Source organism: Scardinius erythrophthalmus, assembly GCF_964197995.2.
Source record: "Scardinius erythrophthalmus genome assembly, chromosome: 5".
NCBI lineage: Eukaryota > Metazoa > Chordata > Actinopteri > Cypriniformes > Leuciscidae > Scardinius > Scardinius erythrophthalmus.
Window position 1 is genome coordinate 51829792 of NC_138225.1, and position 11684 is coordinate 51841475.

General features: G+C 36.7%; 1 protein-coding gene across 2 annotated transcripts; it reads right to left on the reverse strand.

Moving 5' to 3' along the window:
• Window positions 1–13: 13 nt before the first annotated feature.
• eif2b1 (eukaryotic translation initiation factor 2B, subunit 1 alpha) lies at window positions 14–11658 on the reverse strand. 2 transcript variants are annotated; one of them, XM_081366319.1, is made up of 10 exons: window positions 11550–11658; window positions 11330–11469; window positions 10446–10547; window positions 10228–10364; window positions 7395–7511; window positions 6783–6895; window positions 4174–4242; window positions 4001–4076; window positions 2872–2997; window positions 14–270 (listed from the first exon to the last, which is right to left on the reverse strand). In XM_081366319.1, exons 2-10 carry the CDS (start codon window positions 11340–11342, stop codon window positions 118–120), a joined length of 906 nt encoding a protein of 301 aa, XP_081222445.1. In that variant the 5' UTR covers window positions 11343–11469; window positions 11550–11658; the 3' UTR covers window positions 14–117. The 2 variants fall into 2 exon arrangements, with proteins under 2 accessions (XP_081222445.1, XP_081222446.1); XM_081366320.1 differs by having other exon boundaries at window positions 11578–11654.
• Window positions 11659–11684: the final 26 nt, after the last annotated feature.

The following is an 11684-nucleotide window of genomic DNA, read 5'->3' on the forward strand; positions in this document are numbered from 1 at the left end:
AGGGCACATGACAATCATTTCAACCAGATAATTTAATCTTAAATCCAGGATCTTTCAGTTTTCGGTGCATCTGAAATCTTTACACTTGAGCGATGACTGAAATCTGAAGAGTGCTGATCACAGGTATAGCTTGATGAGCTCGTCGCTGACGGCGGAGGGCGTCAGCACCCCGAGGTCAGTGAAGAGCAGCGTGATGAGGGACGGGGGGGTGTAGTCGATCAGCGGGTGCTCCTGGCTGAGGTCCACTGTTTTCAGGATATCTGCTTTATACTGAAACACGCAGAAAGAGATATTATGGACCTATTTATGTATAATGAGTGGAACTCTGTGTTTAAACTAAAATGAAAATTAGCCCATGATTTACTCACCCTCAAGCCATCCTAGGTGTACATGACATTCTTCTTTCAGACAAATATAATCTTTGAGTTATATTCAAAAATGTCCTTTCTTCAACGCTTTATAATAGCAGTGGATCGCAACCAACAGAGTGAAGCTCACACGGCTCCTGGGGTTAATAATAAATAATAAAAGGCCTTCTGAAGCAAAGCCATGCCTTTGTGTAATTCTAGCTTCCGGACAGATGGCCAAAAGCGAGTCTACTTGCGTATAAAGCGCAACTTATGACGTCAGAAGTAGCGTAGTGCATCGTGGCGTAGCGTGAATATCAGCAGTATGTCGCATTACTCGTACAAGTTGCGCTTTACACTTCAAGGCATACTTCAATGATTAGCATTAAGCCAAAGAGTATAGAAGTAACAAGAGGCGAAACTCCGTTGCAGTTTTGACAACAGCCACTAGGTGGCGCTTCGGTAGCGCGGCCGCCATTTTGGACTGAACCAACGACTTTACCGTTAGCACAACTACTGTACAGCATTAACAATATGTCTGGAAATAATTGGAAACAAAGAAAACAGTGTTCTGCCATCAACTGCAACAACTTACCAGTGTACAACCAATCAACTAGCATCTCATAGATTCCCTAAAGATCCAGAGAGGTAAAGTAGAAAAGGTTTTATGAACTTTAAAGTGAGCTAACGTCAACGATAACAGGTAAAGTAACGTTAATGTAAGCTATCCCATAACCGCAGTAACAGTTTGCTAATGTATTTGGTCGAAATTGTCAAGACTCGAAATGGGCTTTTTAAATCGCATACTTTCAGAGATATATGAACACCTAACCTGGCAAATGACCGCTTTATTAATTCATTGTTATCACGAAATTAACCCTTTACCTGTCACCTTTTTTTCGCATAAACATGAAAATCACTATCCAAACTTAAATGGTTGTAATTCAAGAATGCTTTGGAATTTAGACATATGGTTGGTCTTGTTTTAATTTGTCAGATTATTGTTGAAGTGAAATAAATTATGAAAGTGAAATAGAAAAAAGTTATATAAGTTTGAGTTTATTAAAATGTACAAATTTAAAAAATATAATTATTTATATTTTATACAAAATATATTTTACTCTAGAACTGCAAGAAAATGAAAGCAAAAAATCTGAACAAGTTGTGTTCCACATTTTAGGTTGATATGTTGATATCTCGCTCCCTCACCCTTTCTGCCGTGTGCTCTACGGTTTGGAGCTGCACGCTCTTGCTCGCTCGCTCTAGATTCCGGGTGGTTTTAGCTAATTTGCGGGCATCAGAAAGCCGCTATCAATATGCGGGAGACTCCCGGTTCTTCCGGGAGACATGGGATGTCTGCTCTAGAGATATTAAAAACTATAAACTACTTTTTTAGTTCATTTAACCGCTTTTGAATTTGAACCCGGTATCGTTCAATTCTATGACAGCTGTGTTGCGTTCAGTCCAAGATGGCGGAGCTGCAGCTCTGCGCATGGGGGAGTTTGTTGCAATGGAACGTTCTATTGAGTTTCGCCTCTTGTTACTTCTATACTCTTTGGTAGTTGTGCTAACGGTAAAGTCGTTGGTTCAGTCCAAAATGGCGGCCGCGCTACCGAAGCGCCACCTAGTGGCTGTTGTCAAAACTGCAACGGAGTTTCGCCTCTTGTTACTTCTATACTCTTTGGTTTCGAGTCGACTAGTAGCCTAGCTGTATCATTTCTCCCACACTGCCCTCTGTAACCGGTAGGCGTGGCTTGGGAGTGTCCTCGTAGGGCAGCGAAGCAAGTGCATTCTGGGAGTTGTAGTCTTTCATCCACATGATCCAAAAATACATTATCTGGCTTTTCTCAGTCTAGAAGGCACCAACTTCTAAAATAATTTCATATTTCTACTGCATAAATGACCCAATTTAAATACACATTCATCTTTCCAGCGGTGAAATATCCCTTTAAACCGAATCCGTATGTTCGTTTGTCCGGAAGCTAGTTATTTTACTTTATAAAGTAAAAATATTAATATTTTTCTTACACAAACGCATGGCTTTGCTTCAGAAGGCCTTTATTAAACATTAAAAAATGTTTATGACGATGATGATAGATGCACGTTTTTTGAGCTTCACTCTGTTGGTTGCGATCCACTGCCATTATAAAGCTTGGAAGAGCCAGGATATTTTTTAATATAACTCAGATTGTATCCGTCTGAAAGAAGAATGTCATACACAACTAGGATGGCTTGAGCGCGAGTAAATCATGGAATTCATTTGAAAGTGAACTACTCCTTTAAGGTGTGTCGTAATTACGAGATTCCAACTAGTTAAAAGCGTTCATGTCCTCGTAGAACTCGGAATTACAGCTTGTAAACTGGGAGTTTTCTGAGAGCTCATACTTGTACCATGTGACCACTGCAGATTCATTTTAGGTGTTGATAACATAGAAAGGAATAATTCTCAGTCCGAGGACGTGAACGGCTTCAATGTCACATATTGTCATCTCGTAATTACGACATGGCGTGAACGCAGCGTTACCTTGAATCTGTCGGGTACGTCTTGCTGGTTCAGAGGGTAGAGTCGCACAAACTTAAAACTTTCTGCCACCACATAAAATGGTTTGTTGTGCGCCTTCGAACACACAGCCATCTGATAGGTGCCAATCTAGGACATGAATGAATGAATAATTTGAACAATCTAAGGAATGAATGGTAAGAAATAAATGCATTTTGTTTTAAGGCAAGACACTATAGGCAAAAAAATGTTGTTTTATTAGGCACTGGTCAATTTTGAGATTTTGGCCTTTTTTTTCTTTTGTAGCACGTCGTCTTTCAGAGTAGTGAAAAAAAAAAAAAAACATGAGACATTTATTAGACTATCTATTTGCATCTGTAGATACCTTTAAAATACATATCCTTAAAGGCTGATTTCTCAATTATTTTCAGTCAGAAATTTCCACTTTAACAGTTCTTAAACACAATAAACATTACAGCTTTATTCCGGTCTACATTCAGAAGGTTTTTACACAGGGGTACTGACAGTTTATGATATGTTATTGCTAAACAACATGATTTGTTATTGTCTGTTGACAGTGTTTTCTGATTTATGGAGTTTTGGATACACGTCAACAAAATCAAGCGAGTAGAATTGTGAACTTGTTTTTATCCAATGTTCAGGTTTTATGTTCTGGAAGTGTATGCAAATGAGTGCATATTTAATTAGATGATGGCTCATTTGCATATTTATTTACACAACATTTCAGAAAACTTGTTATACAAAACAGTTGTTTTAGGGTACATTTACACGACAATGATGTAGTAAAAACGCAATGTAAGAGCGGCGCGGGCGTTTGTAAATTGAATGTGTAAAGGTAAACAAGCTGTCCAAACCGGCTCCTTGCTCTGCTTGATACATTAGACTGGTGTTTCTTACCATGATGTTTGAATGTATTGTCGCAATTATAAACGCACTGACTTGTAGTGCAAACAGTTTTACCGTTTACTGCACTTTGTTATTCTTCTAGTTGTTTTCCTGTTAGTGATTATGAAGTCTCACACATTCACAGAAACGGTTTACTTCTGCGTTGCATAAGATGGATTTCCCAGTAGTGTCTCGCCTTCAGTACAACTGCGAACATCAAGACTACAAGTGTGTGTGTATTTCTGACCTTGTTTATAACTCCGCCACTCTCCACAACGCCCTCAGCGCCCACGATTACCAGGTCCACCTTCTCCATGATGTACCTGCAATCACACACAAACACGTGGCAGAGTCGTACAAGAATGAAATCAGTGAGGATCTATGACAGCTTTGATGTAAAGACAAAACTAAGACACTTACCCGACTGCAGCATCAAGCACGATTGTGACGGGTATATTGAGTTGGCGTAGTTTTTGAGCCATAAGTTCACTAAGAGACAATAGGAAAAAACATCCATAAATGATTGTATCATAAACTATATAAACAATGTACAAATACACACATGCTTTTATAGCAATATATATACATATATACTAGGGGTGGTGAAAAAAATCGATTATTGATTAATCGCGAGTATGTTATGGACGAGTATGAATCGATTATCAAATTTTCAAAAATCGATTTTTTATTAAAAAAAAATAAAAAAAAAATCCACTCTGCGTGCATTTAGAGCATGTTATGTTATGAGAGGCGAATCACAACTACTTCAGAAAACCCAGCACAGTATAGGAACTACCAGGCAGTGACGTATGTGTACGCTGAAATAAAAAGTATTTCACCTCAGAAAAACGGACGTTCCTGTCCTGTCAGCCGTTATACTGTACTCGTAGCGCACACTCTTCAATTGCACGCGCAAATGCGGAGGGGCGCGCCGTGTATCGCTTCACTGTATAGTGCAAAGTGCAAAGGAAACTACGAGCATGCAACGTTGTTACGTTGTAAATTAGTAAGTCATGAAATAAAAGTAAAATACCAATAAATCACGTTACTGGTACGTCGTGTGTTAGCTGAGAAGGATTTGCATGCAGGCATGATTTTCATTCTATTCACCAGGAGCAGTTTCCATGTTTCATTAACAGTTCTTGTTAGTATTGTGTATTCACCATGGTAACTGTCGTTTCAATATTAACGCCAAAATGCCACTTTATTTTCACTTTGTGTTATTTTTTATATTTGTAAAATACTGTGGTGGCTCATACCAACATTGTATTAAAAGCTAGTTTGGTTCAACTTGATGAGTCACAACACAATGTGATGTATTCATTTCTGTGTTCTACAGAACATAAGCTACATACAAATAATTCTGAAGTTATAACTACACGACACAGAAAGTGCTTTGAGTTGTTACTCAATAAAAGAGTTAAGTAATTCAGCAGCTGACTTTTTTTAATACTGCAATCACTTAGTGTATTTTTGTTTACTGTTGTGAACTGGAAAATCAATAATCGCTAATCGAAAATCGTTAATAATCGAAAATCGACTGTAATCGAATCGGGACTTCAATAATCGTAATCGAATCGAATCGGGAAATCAGACAGATTAACCACCCCTAATATATACACACACACAGTGGTGCTTGAAAGTTTGTGAACCCTTTGTGAAATCTGTGCAAAATTAACAATTTATATTTAATACCGTCATGAATAAGATATTCCACATAAAAGATGTTTTAAATAGTCCACAAGACGGGAAAAAAATTGCTGAATTTATAAAAATGTTCAAAAGTGTATGTGCCCATGTGCCCTGTTTGAGTCCCTCAGTTGTCCTGTGTGAAAAGATGAATCTCAAAATCACAGTCACTGCTGGAAAGGGTTCAAATATGCAAAAGATGCTGGAAAACAGTCACGGATCATCCAGGGAACAACACACAGTATTAAGAATCAAGGGTTCATTTGATAAATTCAGCTTTTTTTTTTGACTTGTAGACTATATGTAAACATCTTTTACAAATAATATCTTATCCAGGACAGTCCTAAATAAAAAATAACATTTTGCACGTTCTGCAAGAGGTTCACAACCTTTCAAGCACCAGTGTATATGTGTGTATATATATATCTAATGTACACCAAATGGCTTGGTTTCTTTTGGTGCAATTACAAAATGCCTCTGTTAAATGTGGGTGTGCCCAACATATTTGTGCAAACATTCTTAGTATATCACCCGTAATACGGCCATTAAGCATGCACATGATTTGATAGTTTGAAATGAATAAATTATTTTATATGGGATCTTAGAAAATCGGGGTCTTCAGGTGCGACCCAATTCGCATACTTGTGCACTGTGCTATGCGGTTTTGTAGTATAACTAGTCCGAGAAGTGAAACAGAACTGCATTTTAAACCCCCGGATGATGTAATACAGTGTATAAGTGCGTAGTATGTCATTTCAGACACAACTTTTGCGTCCATATACTGTATATCACCAAGTAACAAATCTGACTCTTAACTAGACTAATTATGCAATACAGGGCTTCCGTTAACACTCAAACAACCCACTCACTAGCCGTTCACTAGATCTCTCTGAGTCTTTCGTTCTTCTGTCACGTGATGAACGAATGACTCGAACCTGAAGTCGATAGACTCGAAACGTGAACTAATCAGTTCTGTATCTGGTACTACAGACAGCATAGCTCAGTTTATGAGGATGTCACGGGATGAACGAACGGCTTCGGGAGGTGAGGTAAACTAACAGACTGCATAGCCTGAAGACTCAGATAAATTAATTAATCTTTACTGTTTCTTATAATTTGCCCTTTTCCTTGCATTGCAAGGAATTCTTATTCTAAATGCAATCAATATTTGATGTGTTTGGGGAATTTGGCTAACATGTAACATTTTAAATACATTCTGCTGAAATGAATGAAATGTTTTCGATTCGTTCATTTTGATGAATGAGATTCAAAGATCGAGTCAGTAAAATGATCCGAACTTCCCACTGCGAGCGTGTTGTCAGCCAGAGATGAAGACTCACCCTGCCGAATCCGGCTGTGATTCAGTGACATATACTGTAAAACGTTTGTTATCAGCTGCAGCATTTTCCAGAACCTTTAACACCACTCGCGATGACGAGTGTGTGAGGATTTTCTGCAAATGGAAGGCAGATATGAGAGAGTGTCCAAAATAATGACAAATGTGACCCTGGACCACAAAACCAATTTTTTTAAATTTAGATTTAAACATCATATGAAATCTGAATAAATAAGCTTTCCATTGATGTATGTTTTGTTAGGATATGACAATATTTGGCCGAGATACAACTATTGAAAATCTGGAATCTGAGGGTGCAAAAAAATTGAAACATTGAGAAATCCCCTTTAAAGTTGTTCATTTATGTTGGCGATTGTGCTGCATTCACTCACAGAAATACATGTTTTATATATTTACAGTAGGAAATTTACAAAATATCTTCATGGAACATGATCTTTACTTAATATCCTAATGATTTTTGGCATACAAGAAAAATGGATAATTTTGACCCATACAATGTATTGTTGGCTATTGCCACAGATATACCCGTGCGACATGTGACTGGTTTTGTGATCCAGGGTCACACATGATGTATTTTAGGAACGACTGTACTTACGGCTCCGTCTTTGATGAAGGTGTGGCACAGTTTACCCACTTTGCCTCTAGAGAGGGATATTTTCTTCAGGAAAAGTTCACCTCTCTCTATCATCACATTCTTACACTGTGAGAGATCCTGCGACACAAAGCGAACATCACAAGGTCAATCACACTGTGACAGAACACAAAACTGAGCAAATAATAACAGCGTTTTAAGAGCATTAATGAAACAACTTAAAAAAAAATTAATTTCATAAGCGAGTAGAATTTTTTTGACGAGCACATAATTGCAGCATATACTGTTTAGTCGTCACTTTCAAAACGTTGAACCGTGAAGGATAATCCCTATAGAGCCTGCTATATCATATTCAATATGCACATCTCTAAAGGCCTCTACACTCCTTCTGTCGTCTGATTGATAGTTTAGACTTTTTCAGCAAGTAAAAGGCCTTTTAGTGTAAAGAAAGTTTTTAAAGTGAAATCTGATTATTATAAAGTAAACATATGTATAACTTTGATATTGTTAGTAATATTTCAACTTATCATTTATCATTTTTTAGAAAATGTTCAAATGTGAGTCTCAGATATGATCATCAGGCTTTTGAGGAAGGGTTATTTGTTCATCTCTCAATCCTCATTGTATTGCATTGCATTATGTTTTAAAAATACAGCGCTTTGATCATAAAACTCAGCATTTAAATATAATCTTACTAAGACATATTATTGTCAGATATAAAGTGACGACTGATATTTATATGCATTTTACATCTGCTAGTGTTATAAATATTTCACTGATTTACTTTTCAAGCCTCACAGAATTTCATCTTAGTTTTTGGCCACAGATTTATCAGCGGCTGAAGAAAAGTGTATATTTTTTAATTAAATTAAGGTGTTTTTTCCTCGAGTTTGAGCTTCGTATCCTCACTTTATCAGAGCCATAAAAGCCTGATGTTTCAAAGCATTAAACACACATGCAAACTTTTCTGTTTAAAGGTTCAATAAACTGTTTAATTTCCTAAAAAAATTTATATTTTTCTTATTATTATTTCTAGTGCTGTCAAATGAATTAATCGTGATTAATAGCATCTAACATAAAAGTTTGTATATATATATATGTGTGTATATATATACATATTTATATGTGTGTGTGTGTGTGTGTGTGTATGTATGTATGTATGCAGGGTTTTTCCTGGCGCAAAATGAGGCGGAGGTGGTAAAATCCTAATAATGTATTTTAATAATAACAAATGTTAATAATGTTAATGTTAAATAATTAAATGTTATTTTTCATAGATCATCATATAGCCTAATGTGTTTTTCGGCATTATTTTTGTGGGTGGGGCCTGTACCCCTAGGGGGGTCCGGGGGCATGCCCCCCCGAAAGAAATTTTTGTATATTTTAAAGATAAATTCATTAATCTGGTGCACTTTGAGTCACCCAAATCCACTGTTAAAAATAAAAAAATCCACCCGCAAACCGCCCATATTCTTTGATTTAGATATCTGCATCTGATCACCACATTATAATTATTCAAATTTTCAGTGTTAAGCATGATAATATGGCTACATATCACACTGAAGTTGGCTAATTATAAATGAACATTTATTTAAAATAAAAGTTCTTCTTTTGGCAAAATTACATTTCCTTAATATCCTTAACAGAGGCTTTACTCCATTCAAACTTAAATTGTCAATGTTTCATTACATCACTGTTTGAAAACAGAATAATTTTTTGTACCTTTATAAGGTTTTATTTTATTAAATGTTTGCTCCATCTTTCATTTCAAATTCTTAAATTTAATCAATACATTCAATTAAAATAAGGCATTAGGCTGTTTCCAATCAAATTAAATAATTTACATTGGAAAAAGTATAACTTTATTAAATTAGATTATTTTAAATATTTTTGAATATACAAATAAGGAATGTTGAAAAGAATGATACTTTATGAAACTAAAACACCAGTAGGAGGCGGCAGGCGACCGTCTTAATGAGCGAGTCATTGAGTCATTCATTCAAACGATTCGTTCAAAAGGCTGATTCATTACGAATGAGGCAGTTTATGAATAGGTAATTGAATCTTTGACTCAACCGATTCGTTCAAAACGCTGAATCATTCAGTGATGAAACATGGCTGAAGTGTTGCTGTGAGTGTTGCGGTTGTTCTGCTGTGATCTTTGTTTGGAATTATTTTCGCTGCTGAAACAGAACAAAAACAGTCATTGCGTCTAAAATGTAAGTGACTTAATTTTAACTATTTGTTTATTGAACTGTTATGAAATCAGTCTCGGTTTCAATCTTGATGGCATTCAGGAAAACGAAAGTAGAGTGATGCACGTTCATTGCGTTTTACCGTGATGAGAGTTCCGTGTCTTTCAACAAACTCAACACAAAATTATTTATCTGTCATCCACCCTCGATTAATTGGAATGGAATGTTTTTATTACTTATCCGCGCGCAGCAGCAGCACTATATGGTTTGACTGAGAATGGACACATGCGGTAACCGCAAAAGAACCGTCACGGTGGAAAAAGTGTATCTGACCATGACTGTCTGTCCGAGTTTTGTCGAGAGCAGGAGGCGGCACGAAATTTGACGGAGGCGGCCGCCTCATAATTCTCTATGCAGGAAAAACCCTGGTATGTATGTATGTATGTGTGTGTGTGTGTGTGTGTGTGTGTGTAGTATATTTACACACATATATATTATACATTTACAAACTTTTATGTTAGATGTGATTAATCACTTTGACAGCACTAATTATTTTCTCTGTCAGGCTTTACAGGGTTAGTTCTGCACTACTGCTCCGATCTGCTCCAGCACATGCTCTCTCTCGTCTCTGCTGAACTGACCGGATGCTCCAGTGAGGTCAGACTGATGAAGCGCAGGAACAGCTCTCCTCCTGACGACACGGCCACCGATGAGTCCGTCTCCTGGAGCCGATGGATGGCCTGCGTCATGTTCTCCCTCAGGCCCAGGATAGTCTCGCCTGCAGGAGGAGGACAAGCATCGGTTCATGTCCACAACCCACACACACACACACACACACACACACGCAGAGCACACTCACTCTGATCTCTCTTCAGGAACTCCAGCAGGGATCGTATCGCAGCCACCGCTGAAGCCACGTCTGGGTCTTCTCGGATCTGCGCTCGGAAATACTCCACCAGTTCTGCGAGGAAACACGTTTGTTGATTCACCTTAGTTTTGGGCTTGCAAATAAACAACATTAAACTCCCATTCTGAAGATTCTGAGTTTTATTTCTGTCCAATTTTTACACTTTACAGTAAAGTTTACTTTGTTAACAGTATGAACAAACTAAGAACAATTTTATTTTGTTAATTAACATTAATAAAAAATGATATTGCTAATTTTTAGTTCAGATGGCTAATGCACGAAACCTTATTGTAAAGTGTTACAAATTTTTGTGTAATTTGATGTTATTTATATTCAGAATCTAGAGCTAATTAATTATTAAACTATTTAATGTACTTATTTAAAATTACAATTATTAATATTTATTAATATATCCTTTAAAAAATTGCAATAACAACAACTACTGTCATGTATTAAAGGTGAGTGAATAAAACAAAGGAATATCCAAACATAAATAAAGGACCTAATAAAAATGTAGCTTTCATAACACACAATCGTAGCATAACTCCAAACATCATCATCAATACATGTGTGATACTTGTCCTGAAATAAATGAATACAGTAATAATAATAATATCCAGCTGAACGAAGAGCAAATCTTCTTATTCCCATAAACGCTTTCTCTATATGTTTTCTATATGTGTAAAATCTGTCAGAAGCCTTTTACAACATCACAGAATGAAGAACATAACATTATACATAACTCATAAACTGGAAGATGATTAGAACACAGCTGCTAACAAGATAGCATGTAGCATCACTGCATTGGTTTTAATAACTACGTTCTCAAAACTCACCTCTTTCTTCCATATTAAAGAAAAGTGCTCAGAAATGTGTTTCAGGAGCGATTTACAGTTTAATTCTCTTTCTTACGACGCTTCGCTGATGCAATGTTCCCTCATGACACACTCACACTGACACGACGGAATATTCTGACCTAGTCAACAGAAAAATGTTTATTTTACTTTTTTTAGATTAGCGACTTTGCCAACAGATTAATGTTTATTTTATATTTACTGTATTTCCTTCAAATTAGCAACGTTACACAGTGAACAAGTGTGCACTTTCTTCTTCGTCTCTTCCCTTATTTTAAGACAGATGGCGCACCACCATTGATGTGCCCCCTACAGGACTGGAGCAAGACAGCATGTA